At 38.2% G+C, this 21,191-nt stretch overlaps 1 protein-coding gene across 1 annotated transcript in view; it reads right to left on the reverse strand.

Moving 5' to 3' along the window:
- CCDC39 (coiled-coil domain containing 39) overlaps positions 1-12,558 on the reverse strand; it is a 52,647-nt gene extending 40,089 nt beyond the window's left edge. Inside the window, exons 1-2 of the mRNA XM_036243417.1 lie at positions 12,412-12,558; positions 5,324-5,443 (exon numbers count right to left, since the gene is read on the reverse strand). Of these exons, the coding sequence (XP_036099310.1) occupies positions 5,324-5,443; positions 12,412-12,501 (210 nt within the window). The 5' untranslated portion in view covers positions 12,502-12,558. The remainder of the gene's footprint in view (positions 1-5,323; positions 5,444-12,411) is intronic.
- Between the last annotated feature and the right edge of the window lie 8,633 nt (positions 12,559-21,191).

A 21,191-nucleotide genomic window follows, 5' to 3' on the forward strand; every position in this document is an offset into this window, starting at 1 on the left:
GAAATTAAAAATTTCCTGGAATTCAATAAAAATGAACACACAACAACACAAAACCTATGGGATACAGCAAAAGCAGTTCTGACAGGGAAGTTTATAGCACTACAGGCCTACATCAACAGGCAAAAAAAAATCTTTAATAGACTACCTAACCTCACAACTTAAAGAACTAGAAAGCAAACAAAAAGAAAACCCTAGAGCAAGTAGAAGGAAGGAACTAACAAAGATCAGAGAAGAAATAAATGACACAGAGACAAAAAAAAACAATTCAAAGATCAATTAAAAAAAGAGCTGGTTTTTCGAAAAGATAAACAGGATTGATGGACCCTTAGTTAGACTCACCAAGAAACAAAGAGAGAGAACCCAAATACACAAAATCAGAAATGAAAGAGGAAAAGTAACAACTGATACCACAGAAATACAGAAGATTGTTAACAACTACTATGAAAAATTATATGACAACAAATTCCACAATCTAAGCAAACTGGACAAATTTCTAGAAACACATAGTCTCCCAAAACTGGACCAGGAAGAGATAGAAAACTTGAACAGACCAATAACAACAGAAAAAATTAAACATGTAATCAAGACTCTCGCAGCAAACAAAAGCCCAGGCCCGGATGGCTTCACGGGGTTTTATCAAACATTCAAAAAAGGACTAACACCCATTCTCCTCAAACTATTTCAAAAAATTCAAGAAGAAGGAAGACTTACAAACTCGTTCTACGAGGCCAGCATAATTCTAATTCCAAAACCAGAAAAAGATATTACAAAGAAAGAAAACTACAGGCCAATATCCCTGATGAACATAGATGCCAAAATCCTGAACAAAATATTAGCAAATCGAATCCAGCAACACATCAAAAAAATTATTCACCTTGACCAAGTGGGATTCATCCTAGGGATGCAAGGCTGGTACAATATTCACAAATCAATAAATGTGATACAAATCAATAAATGTGATAAAAAATGAAAAATAAAAACCACATGATCATATCAATGGGTGCCGAAAAAGCCGTTGACAAAATCCAGCATCGATTTCTGATAAAAATGCTCAGCAGTGTGGAAATAGAGGGATCATATATAGACATAATAAAGGCCATATATGAAAGACCTACAGCCAACATCATACCCAATGGGAAAAAATTAAAAGCATTTCCCTTAAGAACAGGAACAAGACAGGGATGCCCACTGTCACCACTCTTATTTAACATACTATTGGAAGTCTTAACCACAGCAATCAGGCAGGAAGAAAAACTAAAAGGGATTCAAATTGGAAAGGAGGAAGTAAAACTGTCATTATTCGCAGATGACATGATACTATACGTAGAAAACCCCAAAGACTCCATCAAAAATTTACTAGACATAATAAATGAATTTGGAAAAGTGGCAGGATACAAAATTAATGTCAAGAAATCAACGGCATTCTTATACACCAATGATGAACTCTCAGAAAGAGAAACTAAGAAAACAATACCATTTACCATTGTGGCAAAAAAATTAAGATACCTAGGAATAAACTTAACCAAAGAAATAAAGGACCTATTTGCAGAAAACCACAGGTCATTGAAAAAAGAAATAGAGGAAGATATAAAAAAATGGAAGCACATACCTTGTTCATGGATTGGAAGAATTAACATCATTAAAATGTCCATACTACCCAAAGCAATCTATAGATTCAATGCAATCCCCATCAAAATACCAACGACATATTTCACAGAACTAGAACAAATACTTCAAAAGTTCATATGAAACCTAAAAAGACCTCAAATAGCCACAGCAATCTTGAAAAAGAACAAAGTAGGAGGGATCACATTACCAGATTTCAGGATATACTACAAAGCCACTGTAATCAAAACAGCCTGGTACTGGCACAAGAACAGGCAGATAGACCAGTGGAACAGAACAGAGAACCCAGAAATGAACCCAAGGCAATATGCTCAATTAATATTTGCCAAAGGTGGCAAGAGCATACAGTGGAGTAAAGACAGCCACATTAATAAATGGTGTTGGAAAACTTGGACAGCTACATGCAAAAAATTGAAACTAGACCATCAACTTACATCCTACACAAGAATAAACTCAAAATGAATAAAAGACTTAAATGTGATTCATGAATCCATAAAAATCCTATAAGAAAATGTAGGCAACAAAATTTCAGACATCATAGGCAGCAGAATTTTCACTGCCACATCACCTAAAGCAACAGAAACAAAGAAGAAAATGAACACATGGGACTACATCAAACTCAAAAGCTTCTGCACAGCAAAATACAATCATCAAAATGGAATGGCTACCCACTGTATGGGAGAGTATCATTGCCACTGATATATCAGATAAGGGATTAATTTCCAATATATTGAAAAGTGCTCATACAACTCAACAAAAGGAACACAAAGAACCCAATTAAGAAATGGGCAGAGGAACTAAATAGACACCTCTCCAAACAGGACATACAAATGGCTAAGAGATATATGAATAAATGTCAACATCACTAATCATCAGAGAGATGCAAATTAAAACAACAATGAGGTATCACCTCACACCTGTCAGAATGGCCGCCATCAACAAATCATCAAATAACAAGTGTTGGCGAGGATGTGGAGAAAAAGGGACTCTAGTACACTGCTGGTGGGAATGCAGACTGGTGCAGCCACTATGGAAAACAATATGGTGTTACCTTAAAAAATTAAAAATTGAACTTCCATTTGACCCAGTGATCCCACTTCTAGGAATATATCCTAAGAAGCCTGAAAGAAAGAATATACCAGTCAGAAAGAATACACCAGTCAGAAAGAATATATATACCCCCATGTTTGTAGCAGCACTATTTACAATAGCTAAGATCTGGAAACAGCCCAAATGTCCATCAGTAGATGAATGGATAAAAATGCTTTGGTACATATACACAATGAAGTACTATGCAGCTACAAGAAAGAAAGATCTCTTATCCTTTGAGATGACATGGAGGGACCTGGAAAGTGTCATCCTAAGGGAAACAAGCCACAGAGAGAAAGACAAGTATCATATGATCTCACTTATTTGTGGAATATAATGAACATAACAGTCTGAGGAATGGGATAGGCCCAGAGATGTGGAAGTGGGGTACAGACTGACTATCCCCAGAAGAGGGGTTGCGGGGGAGAGATAAACCACAGAACTTATATGCATGTATGCATGAACAACGGACATGGACAACAAAGCTGGGGAGAGGATGGAGGGGGGGGGGGAGGGGAGAATCAGTGGGGTAAAAAGGAGAAACATCTGTAACAAAAATAAATTAAATTTTTTAAAAAAAGATAAATATCTTTTAAAATATATTAGGATGAAAATGTTTATAACCGATAATCCATGAGTCTAAATTTTTAATAAATAACATGCATAATCCTTACCTTAATGAACTATTTTTAATGACTGAAGAAATAAAAATGCTGAAATTTAAAAATATGAGTGGAAAGAGCAAAAAATAAAAATAAACAAATTGGTATTATAAACATAACTTTGTTCATTTTTTAAAATTACATAATTTTTCAAAGAAAGGTAGATGCATTTTTATTACGGATGTTCCTCTTTCTTCCTCCATTGATTCCCTTCTCCCCAATCCCATCTCCTTCCTGCCTTCCCCACACTATTGTCTGTGTCCATTGGTTATGCATATATGCATTGAAGTTCTTTGGTTTATCTCTTTCTGCCCTCCCTCTCCCCTTCCCTTTGAGGTTCATCAGTCTAACAACAATTTTGTACTTCTTAATTCCTTCTTCTTTTTCACCCATCCCCCAAGCCCCCTCCCATCTGGCAAGCAACAAAAAGTTCTGTGTCTATAAGTCTGTTTCTGTTCTGCTTGCTCATTTTGTTTGTAGATTCAGTTGTTGATAGATATGTATTTATTGCCATTTTACTGTTCATATTTTTGTTCATCTTCTCCTTCAAGAAGACCCTTCAATATTTCATATAATACTGGTTTGATGGTGATGAACTCCTTTAGCTTTTTCTTATCTGGAAAACTCTTTATATGTCCATCGATTCTAAATGATAGCTTTGCAGGATAGAGTAATCTTGGTTGTAGGTCATTGCTTTTTATTACTTTGAATACCTCTTGTCACTCATTTCCGGCTTGCAAAGTTTCTTTTGAGAAATCAGCTGACAGTCTTATGGGAGCTCCTTTGTAGGTAACAAACTGCTTTTCTCTTGCTGCTTTTAAGATTCTTAACCTTTGGCATTTTGATGATAATGTGTCTTGGTGTGGACCTCTTTGGGTTCAACTTGTTTGGGACTCTCTGTGCTTCCTGGACTTGTATGTCTTTTTCCTTCACCAAGTTAGGGAAGTTTTCTGTCATTATTTTTTCAAATAGGTTTTCAATTTCTTGCTCCCTCTCCTCTCCTTCTGGCACCCCCATGATGTGAATGTTGGTATGCTTGAAGTTGTACCAGAGACTCCTTACACTATTCTAATTTTTTTTAATTCTTTTTTCTTTTTGCTGTTTTGATTGGGTGTTTTTTGCTTCCTTATATTCCAAATTGATGGTTTGCTTAACTTCACCTACTCTACTATTGATTCCCTATAAATTATTCTTTATTTCACTTAGTGCATCTTTCATTTCTGACTGGTGGTAGATGCAATTTTTAAAAAATAGTTTGAAATGGAAGTTAGTAAACTCTCCAGTGCTGATTTGCTGAGCTGACTGATTTGCTGGGCATCATCAGGGAATAAAGTTCTACACATGCATAGATTATCCATACAACAAATGCTTTAATTAATTATCCTAAATTTTAATTTGTATAAATTTTCTAAAATGTATTATACTTTCCCAAGTTACCCTAAATAGTCTCCTAAACATAATCTAACTTTTCATTTATCTCAGAATTATCATAAATTTAAATTCTTAAACTATGCTAAGAGATCATGGTGCTCTAAGGGCTACTTGAGTGTTAGGACTATTTGCTTCCATTCAAAATGGTCCCAGTGGGTTGTGCTGAATAATTACAAGTAGACAGAAACCTTATTATGTCTTATATTAGGTCTGTTTCTGCTTAAGTCATCATTTCTCACTTCATCACTGTACCCTTTCTCATACAATCTGATGCCTAACATTATATTAGAATGTTTGACTGATGATTTCTCCTTTCAAATGAATTAATTATTTCTTGAACTTGGTGGCAGTAGGAAGCTCCTCAAAGACTTTTTTCCCTACTTTCAAATTCAAAGTGATGTACACAATAGCTTAGTTGTACTAAATTTCCCTATTATATCTGTAAAAGTAAATGCAATGGAAAATATTCCATGACTACACATGATATAATCAACAGGAATTTCAACATTATATACCTGTGTAAATGAGAACTCTTGTTTAACATTTTTGAAGTGAGAAGTTAAAGCATTAATTCGATCTTCAAAGTCATGTAGCTGATCTTGCAAGCTTGACTTTTCATCCCGCAGCTTTGACAACTGTGAATAATAAATATGATGGTTAGTAAAAGTCTACTGAGTTTTTACCGTATTTAAGAATGTAAAATCAAAAGAAAATTGAATCTTCATTTATTGTGCTTTTTTAAATATCCATTTGAACTTTAAAAATCTATTGCACTTTCAATTATAAAATGGTAGTGTGATTTGGAGATTATTGTGGGAAAATTAGCACCATATTAAAACAGAATAGAAATTCCTCTCAGATTTGCAACATTAGCAAGGTTCACAGTGAAAATGCATTTTAAATGGGGGAAAAAAATGAGATTCTATTCCATAATTCAACAATAAGATCTCTAAATCAAACAAGACCATAGTAACAATGCCTAACAACAACAACAAAATATCAGGACACCAGGCATAATAACTCCTCCCTGAACACCTGTTGAAAACCAGTAGATTTAACCCTGGCCAGTTTGGCTGAGTGGCTAGAGCACTGGCCCTTGGACTGAAGGGTCTTGGGTTTGATTGTCAATCAAGGGTAAGTACCTGGCTGCAGGTTCAATCCATGTGGGAGGCAACCAATCGAAGTCTCTCTCTCTCTCTCTCAATCTCCCCCTCCCTCCTTCCCTTCCTCCCTCCCTCCTGCCCTCCCATCATCCCTCCCTCCCTCCATCCCTTCCTCCCTTCTACTCTATCTAAAAATCAATGGAAAAATATCCTCAGTGAGGATTAACAAAATATTAAAATTAAAACAGTAGATTTAAGGCTAAGCTTAACAGAACAGAACTAACTCTCATGTGCTTAGAACCTGTTTCTTAATATATTTTGTGTTTTTGATTTAGAACCCTAAGTAGAAGCAAAACAATGTAAATTCAAAACAAATTAACAAAAAAACTTTAGGAAATTACAAGACAGATTCTCAGAACCATTAGAATATGTTATCCCTCAAAGCAGTATAAAAGCTCAACAAAACAAAAATATGCTTCTTTATAGTCTTAAGTTGTGGTTCCCAAAGCTGAGGCTATAACCTAGAAGGTACACAACACAATTCACCAAAATGCAAATAAAAAATTTTGAATTTTGAACTAACGAAGAAAGAAAAAATATTAATTTACTCATTTGTTATATCTTACATTTTATTAAACTTACTAAGTATTAAATATGTATGTTATTAATTTTGATTTTTAATTTCCTCTTTTGTTTACTTTATTGTTCTTTTCTTTTTAATTATTAAAAGGAGTTCTTAGTTTCTTATTTTTTGTCTTACTGATTGTTATGGGCTGAATGTTTGTGTCACCCCCAAATTCATATGTTAAAGCCCTAATCCTCAAAGTGATGGTGTCTGGAGTAGGGGAGCTTTGGGAGGTAAGTAGGTTTAAATTAGGACATGAGGGTGGGACATGCATGATGAGATTAGTGTCCTTATAATAAGAAAAGAGTCCAGAGGGGCTCTCTCTTCATCATGTGAGAACAAAGCAAGAAAGCAGCTGTGTACATGCCAGGAAGAGTGCTCTCACCAGACCAACCATGCTGACAGCCTGATCTTGACTGTAGCTTCCAAAATGTCAGAAATAAATGTCTGTTTTTTAAATCACTCAGTCTGTGGTATTTTGTTATAGCAACCCAGTCTGACTAAGACCCTGATTCAAAATGAAGGTATTTAAGGCTATACATTTTCTCTAAGTAAGAGTTTGGCTGTTTCCTATGAATGCGGGTACAAAGTAGTCTCCTTTTCGTTTTCTAACTGGTGACTTTTCCCTTTCCTTTTTTTTTTTTCTTTTGATATAAGAGTAAACCAGGAATATATTTCTGAGAAGCTTGCCTAAGTATTTAAGATTAATTTCTTAGTCAGAGCATACTGCCAAAATAAAATACCACAGACTAATAGCTTAAACAAAAGAAATTTATTTCTCACAGTTTTGGAGGCTGGGAAGTCCAAGATCAAGGTGCCAGTCAATTCGATTCTGGTTAAGCCTATTTTCCTGACTTGCAGCTGGCCACATTCTCTCTGTGTCCTCACACGCAGGAGAGAGAGCTCTGGTCTCCCTTTCTCTTCCAAAAGGACACTAGTAGCATCATAGGCCCCACCCTCATGACCTCATCTATACCTAATTACCTCCCAAAGGCCCACCAGCAAATCCCATCACATTGAGATTTAGAGCTTCAACACACGAACGATTGGGAGAGGAGAGGGGGAGGGGAAAACACAAACATTCAGTCTCTAACAATAGAAAATTATTTTTTAAATGAACACAAATTCTATTGGCTTATAATCAGAGAATGTGACCTATAAATTTTCTATTACTATTTTTTCAATAGTGTGATAAAGTGTATAAAACGAAAATTTACCATTTTAACCATTTTTCAAAGCACATAAGTAGTGACATTAAGTGCATTCACATTGCTGTGCAACCATCACCACTATCCATCTCCAGAAAATCTTCATCTTTCCAAACTAAAACTCTGCCATTAAACACTAACCCCCCATTTCCCTTCCCCGCAGCCCCTGGAAATCACCATTCTATTTTGTGTCTCTATGAATTTGACTATTCTAAGCGAGGCAGGATAGCAAAAAGCTGGGAAAATTCCTGGGCAAGTGGAATGGGGAAACTGAGACAAGATAATGAAACAAGGACAAACAATTTGAACAATTTACAGCCAGTCAGTGAATGGCAAGACCTTATCTTCCCTAACCAAGGACACTTGAGAGCAAATGGTTTATACTTCTCCTCCCTAACCAGAGAATACATAGCTTAAATCACCCTGGTCAGGAAAATAAAGAACAGAGACCCAATTAATGCCATTTGTGTGAACTAAATCCAAGGATGGATAAAGTCAGGGGAACAAATAAAACCCAATTAAAGTCATATAGACCCAAGATAAAAGTAAAACAGTACAACAAACCAAAGAATAATCCCCAACTCCCCTATACACTTATTTTAATACATCAGCATATTAAAAACACACCTGGAAAGCTAATTAATATTCTGCTAAAACCTTCCCCTAAGATTCTCACCTGGAGAAAAGAGATAAAGTCTCCAAGACAAAGGATACTAGCACAAGGGCTCACTCTAGAGCATGCCCATGTCCATTCTGGGGCATGAACTTTTTACTTCCTCCTAAGCTCTAAGGGTCCCCACAAGACTTACAACCAGGGGAACAGCAGGCAGCAGCAGCTCTTCCCAGGTTTACCTCCTGATCCTGTCTCTAAGGCCTCGTTTTTCTCTGACTTTCCGGTGAGCTAAAAGCAGCCCAGCCTTGGCTCACTTCTGTCACTGTGACCTTCACTTCCCGGTGAGCTAACAGCAGCCCCACCTTGGCTCACTTCTTTCCTATAACTATCCTAGGGAGCCAAAGTGGAGCACCGCCCAGGCTTTCTCCTGTTGCTTCATCTACCCTGAGTCCTTCTTTTGTTCCACTGTCCCCAGCTTTAATAAACATACTCTCAAAATCACCTGGACTTGTATTGCAAAATCTTTCCTACACAAAGTCAAGAACTCTCAGACTATAGGCTGGCCTGAGGCAGACCCACTCTGGGCATAACATACTGGAATGATACACTAGTTGTCCTTTTGTGTTCAGTTTATTTTACTTCACATAGTATCGTTACGATTTTATCATTCACTTGATAAATGCAAGGACCACCAGATATTTATTGAAAACTAACATCATATGAGGGATATCAAGATAAACAAATAAAAAAAAAAGATCCCAGAAGAAATAGATAATTCAGGACACAAAAGAAAGGAACTAAAACACACACATATGCATACACACACATGTACACACACACACACACACACAAACACACACACTCAGAGAGATTGGAAATGATATTGTACTCCTAAAACAAGACCATGTGCTACAATAAAGCAACAAGAAAATAACCTGAAAATTAAAAATATGATTGATATAGTAGCCAAAATAAAAACTGCATTGTAAAAATGAAACAAAACTCTAAACACTTCCAAAGATTAAAAAAGTAACCTACAAAGAAATGAAAATCACTCTAATATTGGATTACATACTACTGGAAGACAGCAGGGAAATACTTTCCAAATTCTGTTGAAAAATTACATTTCATCTAGAATCTTCTGTGCAGCCAAATTACCATCAAGTGTGAAAGCAAATAAATACATTTTTGAATTCGAATATTTACCTCCCATGCACCCTTCTTAGGGAGATACAAGAAAGTATTCCATTTAGAAAAAGACAATAATCCAAGAAAGAAGGAGCTACGTGATCTAGGAGACAGAGTGACAAACCTGTAAGGATAAAAATGGGAATTAACAAGTACAGTTGGGAAATAGGCAGTGGAAAAATTGTCCATACTGGAAAACACAGGACTCCAACAGGAAAGAGTGGGGGAGGGAGAAAGTATCTTGAAGATCTGATATAAACTTAAAGCAGGCAATGCAAGAATCAAACTGGCAACCAAAGATGCAAGGAATTAAAAGCACAGTATAGCCCTGGTCAGAGTGGCTTGGTTGGCTGGAGCACTGTCTCATACACCAAAAGACTGTAGGTTCGATTCTGGTCAGGGCACATACCTAGGTTGCAGGTTTGATCTCTGGTCAGGGTACCTTCAGGAAGGCAATACATTAATGTATCTCTTTCTCTCTCTCTTTCTCTCCTTTCCCCTCTCTCTAAAATCAGTAAGCATGTCCTTGGGTGAGAATAAAAAAATAGGTAGGTAGGTAGGTAGGCAGGCAGGCAGGCAGGCAGGCAGGCAGGCAGACAGACAGACAGACAGACAGACAGACAGATAGATAGATAGATATAAATAGATAGAAGCACAGTACAATGGCCTTTCTTATGAATATAGAGCCCAACCAGTCAAAAGATGTGTCAAAGTGAAATAGTCAAGCCCTGGCTGGTTTGGCTGAGCGGTGAGAGCATCAGCCCGTGGACAATTGCCGCTTAGGGCACGTACCTCAGTTGCAGTTCTTCCATCCTGGTTGGGGTTGTGTGGGTAGCAACCAGTCAATGTCTCTCACATCGATGTTTCTCTCTCTCTCTTCCTCCCTCTCTCCCTCCTGCTCTATCTGAAGATAAATGCAAATATATATATATATTATATATATTTATATATATATATATATATATCCTCCAGTGAGGATTAAAAAAATGAAATAAGAAAAGGTAAAGTAAGTAAAAGTGGCTACATTAAGGACCATTAAATCATTTTAAGTATAAGACTAAGACTAAACATTTGTAGTAAATTAAAGGCATTGAATAGAATGAAAAGAAAATAAGCTTTGATAATAGAAAAATAATAAAAGCACTATTTTTAAATGGGATAAAAGAATGTGGAAAGAAGTACAAGAGCTAATTTCTTCATTTAAAAGATGAAAGAGCAAGGAGTCTACAATTGGAACAAATAATTTAAAAAATAACCTTTTCATTTTTTTCTTGTGTAGGTTTTCTTAATGTTAAAGGAATTTTTTAGCTATCACTATCTCATAATCAAGTAACACTTAACTGAAACTCAACAATTTCTTTCTTTTTCCTCTCTTAAGTGTAACTACAATTAAATTTAAATGTTTATGTTAAAAATAGCACATATATTAGCATTTCATTTTTATAATATTCCTGTTTGTCTTTTATCTATGTAGTGTAGACTGTGATGTCTGAAATATTTGTTTATGCCATGGTAGTCACTTCTATGGTCAACAGCAGGTACTTTGGGGAGGGAATATTTAATATTTTTTATTTTATACCCCTCTGTTCTGTTTGAATATCTTAAATTTACAAGTGTTACCTTTTTTAATGTCAGAGTTTATTCAGGTGAAGTAATTATGGCCCCCTCATTATTTTTCTTTTTTATTGCTCTGTAATGTTTTTTAAATAGCTAATATAATATGTATTTGATATCCTGTGAGACGAATATTATGGCACTAATACCAAAAACTAACATTTGAATGGAACTTTAATGTCTTCAGAGCTGTATATCAAACCTATGAGATGATTATTTTACTTATCTTCAATTTACAGAAGAAGAAACTGGCTCAGTGCTGGTAAGTAGGTTCAAAACCTGGGGCTGGATACTTCTAATATTATTATGCCTCAGTACTTAGTGCTAGATCTCTTATATTCCTTCACGTTGCCCTTCATTGAAAACAAATACAAAAACTGCAGCCATCCAAATTAGGCATGAGTAAATAGATAATAATATTTTGAAAGAAGAAAGGGTGAAGAATTTTTATTTTTCAGAGGAGAGAAAACCTCTTCCAATTTCTAAGTAGTGTAATCATCATCTGTTCTTCTGGGATTCTCTTCCACACAACACATTGCCATGTGATGGAACTTGAGATTGACTGCTGAAGGTTTTTTCAATTTTCCTGAGCTGGGTGCAATTTCATTTTGAACAACTACTACGCACTGGTTGCAAGCTGATGTAAAACGTTCCTTACAACTTAAATTATTTTACAACATTCTGCAACAACTTAATTCTCCATTTGAAAAGCTGAGCATTTTACATTCTTACTAAAACGACCCTCTTAAAAACATTTCTTCGGGTCACTTTCCACTTTAAACACCATAGGCGGAACTCTGGAGAAATGTGCGCCAGAACGTGTTTTGTGTCTACACATCCACCACAGTAACTGTTGCTATGCAAACCATAGAAGTCCCACTGCAAAACGCGCTTAATTCCGAGGAAAGGGAAAGTGGGCTTGGGAACCAGCGAACCAGCCTTTCCTCTTCTGCTCCAGAGGCTGGAAATGAGTACACCGAGAGGGAGAGGAGGAAGGAGTAAAGATTCGGACTTTACAGTCGTGAATATCAGTTGTCGTTTCAATAGATTTTTTAATGTTCAGAAGTACAGAAAGGGGCAGTAAGGTGAGGAGAAAGGAGAGATGGTGCGGAGGAGCGTTAGACAGAGAAGAGTTGGGGTTAGGGAGGGAAATGAAAGAAATAAAAGGATTGAGGTATTCCTGCCAACTAGAAAATTTACCTGCCGCGCCCCCTCGGTCCCCAAAGACCCCTCCTTCCCCAGCCTTCTTCACCTGATCCTCCAGTATCTTGTTCTCCTGGTTCGCCACAGGGATGGCGAACCCATCCTCCCACTGCAACTCTGCCAGAAACTCGCTACTCATGATGGCAAACGGGACCGGTCCGGAGAAAAGACCCGCCTTTTCATAAGGCCCATTAGCAGCACCGAGGCTCCAGAAAAGCTTCAGTGGAGTTGCCTCCGGGGCCCTAGCAACCGTCCCGCGTCCTTAGTTACCAAACAGGAAGCGCTCAGAACCGGAGGCGCAGCTTCCGGTTGAGAATTCCCTGCCAGGTGCCGAGCAACATTTTTCTCCTTGAGCGCCCAGGGATGCCAGGCAGCTCCTCCAGGGGTTCTCCAGGCGCCGGCAAACTTCCCGGCTGAACGCGGCCGGGGATCGGCCCCCGGTGCCGTGGGAGGCTGTGGAATCAGGGGCGGGAATGGCCCTGAGCTGCGCAACTGCCGGGTCGCCGGCGGAAGAGAGAACTAACGAAAATAATAACCCGGCTTTCAGTGCAGATGGTCGTGTTGAGTTTCGTCCGTGGATGAAATCGTAGGCTGAAATAAACTTGTATTTTGAAGCAGAATTGCATTCCTAGAATCCCTGCTGGATGTTGTGATCGTCTGTTTTAATCTCACGGTTTTACAAGGCTCGCCTGTCCCGCGGTACTTCCCCGGCCACCGCAGACCTGGAAGCGCAGAGACGGCAAACGTGCAGCGCAGTTCGGCGGTGCCCCCTGCGCCACTCTACACCTTCGTTTTACTTTACATTTTCATTTATCAACATTTACAAATCTTTAATTTCACATTTTAAAAAATCCGTATTTCTTCCTAATCTCAAAAAAAAAGGCTAAGAAACACGGAGCCCACGTTATCCGTTGAAGAGGCGCCCCCTTTAGACTGCAAACACAATTTGAATTCCTTGCTTGGCACTGGTAGACATTCGAGTTTATAGCCTCTGTTGTGTAACATCTCAGAACTGGGAAGGACAAAACAATCAACTAATCTAATCCTTGCACTTTCTGAATAAATAAACTGAGGCTACCTGAGCAGGAGCCCTTAAAGTAAGCAGGACCTAAATTGGGATACAGATCTCCTTATCTGAGCTAGGCCCTCTCTGCAATGAGGGGTGTTCTCAGCTGGAATACCCTCTACCATCGCATAGTAAGCGTCAATTAATTTTGCTTATTCAATAAACTATCTGTAGGGTTTTGGGGGGCTTTATTGTCCTTTTGAATTTTATTTTACCCGTACTTCGTTAAACATTTTATAATAAGTTTATGTAAGAATACATAGCAAGGTATAATGAACTCCCATATACTCATCATCTTGATTTGACATTCATATTTTGACATATTAGCTTCATCAATATCTTCGGCTAGCACATTTAATATAAATCATAGATATCATGACATTTCACCTCAACAACTTGAGCATGCAATACTAATGTTTAACGTTAATATTTTCTAACATAAATATATCATTATCACATCTAACCAATTAACTAATAACATAAAAGTTATTCAGTATCATCTAATGACCATTTCATATTCATATTTCCTCAGTTGTACTGAGAATTTCTTTTTACTATTGATTTGTTACTGTACTTTTGAAATTTTCTTGTAGTAGCTTTGTCTCTGTGCTTACATGGTTTTCCATATATTTAATCATATGGACTTACAAATGTCTCCAAAGACTAGAATTAGCAAGGCATTTTATTTCCCACTTCTGTAATACCTAAATTCCCAAGCTGGTGGGGAATAAAGACTCAGCTTGTAGAAGGAATTTTGACCTGTATGGAAAAGTGGAATTTTAGAGTTTCAATAATCTTATAGAAGATTATCTTTTATTTTACAATAGTTTAGTCATTACTACTAATGAAAATGTTAATATCCAGCATATATTAAGATGGCATATGGTTATTTATATTTGAGATTTGTTATAGGAATGCTAGTTTTTTAAAAATCATTAGTGTTGTTACTATCCATGCGTCTTAAATATTCCCTTTCTAATTTCTTACCCCAATTCCTAATGTGAATACTGAGGCAGCTGGCTTGGCCATTCTGTTGATCCACCCTCTCAGTGTCAGCTGTAGCTGCCAAATGCATGACTGCAGCTGTCTTTGCTGGGTACTCCCCTAGGCCCCAAGGACATAAGAAGTCTGGCAGCCAAATCCCTGCAAAGAGTCCCATTTCCCATATCTCAAGGATTTCTAGTTTCTGAATTTCAGAATGACAATTATACAATGTTGACTTTTAGACAAAATTTCCATACATTCTCTAAATTCTACATTTCTTCCTTAAAATAGTGTTCCTACTTATCCCCTTTATCACCACAGCATTCTGAATCATCCAGTTCCCACTTACAATTTTACAACTTCTAGATCATAATTCTGTTTGAATTCATTAAACATTTGGGAAGAAAACCTAAAGTTTACAATCGTATCGCTGACCATGAAATATTCAACTTAATACCCAAATGCTCAGACGCTATCCTTCTTCTATCTCATTCTCAGGTAGCTAACTTTATACAAATCAGGTTGTTCAAGCTAAAACATAGAGATTTTTTTGTAATTGGAAAATACATATATGTATAAAGTAAAAGGTAGCCTTCACCTCCAGGCCAATCTCATTCCCAAGAAGTTGCCACTGTTTTTTGTTTAACCTACCAGAATTTTTTAAATGAAGCTATAACTAAAAATTAACATATTAATTTTTTCCTATAGAAATAGGATCACATTAAAATATTATTCTGCAAATTTATTTTGTCACTTAACAATAGTGGCCATGTTTCCATGTCAGTACATTAGATCTTTGATCTTTGAAGAGCAGCTTAAAATTCAGTGTTATTAATGTTAACTTAAAAATTTTTTTTTATTGATATTTAGAGAGAGAGGAAGGGAGAGGGAGAGAGAGATAAAAACATCAATGAAAGAGAACATGGATTTGCTGCCTCCTCCATGCCCCCCACTGGGGATTGGGCCCACAGCCTGGACTTGTGCCCTGACTGGGAATTGAACCAGCAACCTCTTAGTGCATGGGTCAACATTCAACCACTAAACCACACAGACTGGGCTAATTTTAACTCTTTAAAATGCTGCAAAGAACATCTTTATAATACTGTATTTAATCATTTCTATGCTATACTTATCTTCACATTGTAATATCTCTGAAATTGGGATTCGCCTTTCAATCAGTGGTGTCTTTGGTTTGGTGAGTAAGATATAATCTTGCACTCCTATGTATGAGTTTCTGCTGAACATATTCTTAGAAGTAAAATTAATGGAAAACGGGCTTAAGTAATTTTATGTTGATACATACCACTAAATTATCTTTCAAAACATCTTTACATACCAACAGAGTATGACAGTATCTTTGCACATTCTGGAAATTGTGAAGTATTATATATTTTACAACCAAAGAGAAAAATATGGTATCTCATTGTTGTTTATTGAGAATTTTATAATTATAAGTCAGACTTAGCATCATATTTATTCTGCTAAGAATTCCTTTTTCATATCTTTCTCTATTTTTTTCCATTAGGTTATCTTTTCTTATTGAATTATTGCAGTGCTTTATATATTATAGATAGTATTCCTTCTGTGAATCTGTGTATGAATCATATTTTTCCAAATCTTTTTTGGTTTCTTTGCTTCTTTAACTTGATTTTTAGTACATTTTGCCATACACACCTGCTCTTGTTGCCATCAGTATGCTTCATATGCCAATGACTATGTTCATCATCAATTCACCCAGTCTGTGGGCTGCATTCAGTTCAGCTATTCTTTCCCCATTAAAACACTTTCTTCTCTTGGCTTTATGATTATTTCTCTGTCAGTTTCCAATTAACCTTCTCAATCTCCTTTGCTGCTTTATCTTGTCCTGGTTGACCTCTTTTTAAATTTTTTTTTCTTTATTGATATTACAGAGAGGAAGAGAGAGGGAGAGAGAGATAGAAACATTGATGAGAGAGAACATCGGCTGGCCACCTCCTGCATGCCCCATAATGGGGATTTGGCCCACAACCTGGGTATGTGCCCCAACCAGGAATTGAACCAGCAACTTCTTGGTGCATGGGTCAATGCTCAACCACTGAGCCACATCAGCCAGGCTGGTTGACCTCTTTTTTTTTTTATCCTCACCTAAGGACACTTTTCCAGTGTCCATTTTTTGCTCAGATAGAGTGGGAGGGAGAGAGAGGAAGAGAGATAGAGAGAGAGAAACATCAACGTGAAAGGGACACATCGTGTGGCTGCCACTCGCACAACCAACCAGGGCTGGGGACAAACTGCAACCGTGGTATGTGCCACTAGTGGGAACGGAACCCGGGTCTCTCTGGACGGCAGGTCAACGCTCCAACCGCTGAGCCAAACCGGCCAGGGTCAGGCTGGTTGACCTCTTAATGTTGCTATTTCTTAAGACCCAAAGCTGCTCCATCTATTCTTCTCCTCTCCTCTTCTTACACTTGGTTCCTAGGTTATCGTATCCATTTTCATGACTTTAAATACCATAGCTGATAATTTTTAAATGACTCCCATTACTATTTCTCTAGCCAAGATGTCTCTTCTGCACACCAACCTTACATCCAACTGCATACCTAATACGTAGGTCCAAGACAGAATTCTTGATTCCATCCTGCACATATTCCAAATCTCTTTCTTCTCTACCACATAGAACTACTGTCATATATCCTGTAGTACAAAATCAAATCCTAGCTGTCATTACTGATTCCTTCCTATTGCTCACCTCCCACCTCCAATACATTGCTCTTACTTCTACCCACCAATCTATATTGATTCTACCTCTCGCCATCTCCTCCCACCACTCCAACTCAAACTAGCATCATCTCTCACTGTAATATGGCAATTGCCTCCTCAACAATCTCCCCACTTCTACTCTTGTTCCCCTAAAATACATTCTCCCTCAGCAGATAAGGTATCTTTTGTTTCCAATATCAAAGTTTGAAATGCTTTCCACATACAGGAAAGTTGAAATAATTTCACAGTGAATACCAACATCCTCTTGATATAGATGATTTCTAGATCCTACCATTAATGTTTCACTATTCACATGTCTACCTATTCATCAATCCATGTTATTTGTTGATGCATTTCAAAGTAAATTACATGGATCAATACACTTCCCCTCTAAATACTTCACCAGGCATATGGTTACCTTTGTTTACATTCTTTACCCTAAATTTAAATACAAGGAAATACATAGATCTTGAGTTTTGACAACTGCATACACCTGGTTCACCTTAACTACTCAAGATTTAGAACATTACCATTGCTCCAAGAAGTTCCCGCTTGCTTCTTTCTAGTCAATTCCTACTCTCACCTCAGAGGCATCTACTGTTCTGATGTTTTCTCTATCATAAATTAGTTTTCACTCTTAAAATTTCAAATAAATGGAAAGGTATTATGGTGTGCTACTTTACAATTCATTGCCTCTCAGCTCCAAATTCAACCATGTTGCCTGCTCTGTGAAAACAGGTATGGGCCCTTTACATATTTTTCCTTCGATAGTTGGCACATCAAGCTTTATCAATAGAGGTCACAGGAGAGACGTTGCAAGAGGAAAGAAGTTTTTCTCTTCCAGGTTCCAGAGTGGTCACCTGGAAGGCTTTTTCAGCATGCACAGCTTCTCCAGCATCCACCTCCTGCATCACAGGCAGTTTCTCTAGCATCAAGCTCCTACGGTGCTTGGGGCTTCTCCAGTTCCCAGTTCCTGGAGCACAGAGCAGCTTTTCTTAGCACCCAGCTTCACCCCAACTTGGGCAGTTTTGCAACAGAGTTCCTCCAGGGAGACACCTCCCCGTTGATAGATTTCCTTAGCACCATAGAGAACAGATTTCCAGCAAGTTCAAAGGGCACTACAAGGACTTCTCTGCCATTTAGTGAGTCCTGGGAGGACAGGAGAGGGGCTCCCCCTTTGGCACTCTAACTCAGCTTTGAGGATAATGAGTACTCCTCATATCTGCTATTTCTACATTCTTTAGAGTTTTCTTTACTTCTTAACAGCCAACCGCTTGTTATTCCAACCCTCCCTGTTAAATTATTGTGTGATTTCTTTCTCCTGATTAGACCCAGGACTAATACAAGTATATACTTTTTTATGTCACTCAGCATAATGTTTTTTATATTTATTCATATTGTGGTATGTATCAATGGTTTATTTCTTTTTATTGCTTAATAGTATTCCCCTATATAGATATAACACACTTTGTTTATCAATACCTTTAATGCTGAACACCTGGGTTATTTTAGTCTGGAGAAATATGAATAAAACTATTACAAACATCCTTGTACAAGTCTTTTTTAGATATACATTTAATTTAATTTTAGAGTAATTTTTGATTTACAGAAAAGTTGTACAGATAATACAAAGAGTTCCTATATATCCCTAATCCAGATTCAGTTTCCTCTAATATTATCATTACACATTACCATGGTAAATTTGACAAAACAAAGAAGCCAACATTGTACATTACTCTAAACTAAACTCCAGATTATCGTCTGTACACTTGTGTTCTTTTTCTATCCCAGGATCCACATTGTATTTTGTTTTCATATCTCCTCAGTTTTTCCTGGTTTGTGACAAGATCACACTCTACCTCCTACAGAGAGAGTATCTTCCTATATTATCTGAAATTTTTCGGTAAGTAAGAGTATCTGTTTTTTATTTATTTATTTATTTATTTATTTATTTATTCAATTATTTAATCACTATGGACTCAGATTTAATGGTACGTAATTCATTCTTAGTACAGTTGTATATAACTAGATTCAGAGCATTTATATAACCTCAAAATTAGAAGAAACTTCCAAGATTTCCCCTGGCTGTAACAGGCACTTCAGCAGCATGCAATCAACGCTCTTTACACTTCTATTAGGCACTCACTCCATCCTGAGACAATGCATTTTATTATGAAATAGATAATGACTTGGATAATGATATAAGAGTCTCGCCCTGGCTGATTTGGCTCAGCAGTTCGAGCATAGGCCTACGGTCCAGAGAGATCCAGGTTTGGTCCCCACTAAGGGCACGTACCTCAGTTGCAGTTTGTCCCCGGCCCTGATTGGGGTCCCTTTAACATGGATGTTTCTCTCTCTCCTTCACCCTCTACCTGACTAAAAAGTGAAAAAATGTCCTCGGGTGAGGATAAAAAAAAAGTCTCATTGGAAGACTGTCAAAGAGTCTCATAACTGTCTTGTTCCACAATGTCACTACCTATACAAAACATGCTTTTAGTGGTAAATATATTGACCAGTACATACAACATTTTGCAACCTTGTGTATTTCACAAGGCTGTATCAGATAGTTGGCTGCTCTGTTGGGCCATGATAGTGAAAGAAATGGATTTAAGTCTTTACAAAGGAACATTTACCTCACAACCAAATACAGTGCAATATTTCTGAAATCACTGTTTCCCTTCTTCATTGTTTTTATCATTGTTGTTGAAACATACCAATCCCTTGATTAATACTTGCTGGATTAATGAATGGGTAATTCCAAAGGATTTATTTTTCCCGATAACAGAGGGGCATAACTATATTTAAATAAAACATTTTCTATTGCAGAGAAACAGTAGAGAAAAATCCTCCCTAATTACAGACTTTCTAATATCCTTTCCTGGGAAATACACATTCACAAAATTTATTTGCTGATGGCAACCACTGCCTTGTAAGAAATACTGAGTTTGGAGAAAAGAAATGGCGAAGATGGCGGCGGGCAGGACCGGAAGGAGGGTGAGTGTGTGAGAGAGTGAGTGGACATGAAGGTGGACGACCAAACTCCTGCAGTGCAGAGACGCAGAGCAGAAAGTTCCTGTGCTGTGGACCGGAGCAGCCGGCTACCACAGTAAGCTGCCCTCCAGGGCGCTTCTCCCTGTGCCATGGGGAGGTCCCACTATTTTGGAAGATCCCGGGTCTTCCCTGGGAGAAGGCAGTGGGAGCAGCTATGGCCCAGCAATCTGAGCCCACCAGCGTACCTGGCACCATCGAACCAGTGAACCCCCTGTGTCAACACAGACCGGTGCACAGTAGTGGAGCTGCCAAGGTGCCAGTCACGGAAGCCACGGACAGCCCAGAGCCCAGCACCATCCCCCACAGTAGCAGCCCGATCAGAGTCCAGATATACCCCCAGCAAAAGAGGCTGGGGAGCAGACATCCTTCCCCAAGCAACAGAAGCACAGACCAGCAGATGAGACTCATCCCCAAAATATACAGCAAAAGCTGAGCAGGAGTTGAGCCCCATGGGGCAGCAACACTCCCCAGCCACCAGCAGTGGGACCTGGGGCTCCACAGAAGCCTGTGCATTCAGTAGCTCACAAGAGCAGTTGGAAGCCCAAGCCTGAGAGAGACTGGTGTGATCCAGCTGCCCACCTGCAGGAACTACAGGGTGCAGGGGCACCAGAGAGGCCTGTGTCACTCAGCAGAGATTGTGCGATCCAGTTACCCACGGTCCTGCGGGGTGCTGAAGCACCAGAGAGGCCTGTGCGACCCAGCAGGGACTGTGCCATCCAGTTACCCATGGGAGCTGTGGGGTGCTGAAGCACCAGAGAGGCCTGTGTGACCCAGCAGCCCGTAACATAGGCATAGAACTGGGTCCCCAGAGGGACTGTGCGATCCAGTTACCCGTGGGACCTGCAGGATGCAGGGGCACCAGAAAGGACTGTGCAACCCAGCTGCACACAAGATAGGCTTAGAAGATGTGAAAAAGGAGGCAGAGTGAATAGAAGTAATGCAGATGATCTCCCAACTTAAAAAGGGAATTATAGCTAAAATAAAGACAA

The sequence above is a fragment of the Molossus molossus genome, unplaced genomic scaffold, assembly GCF_014108415.1.
Source record: "Molossus molossus isolate mMolMol1 unplaced genomic scaffold, mMolMol1.p scaffold_m16_p_5, whole genome shotgun sequence".
Lineage (NCBI taxonomy): Eukaryota > Metazoa > Chordata > Mammalia > Chiroptera > Molossidae > Molossus > Molossus molossus.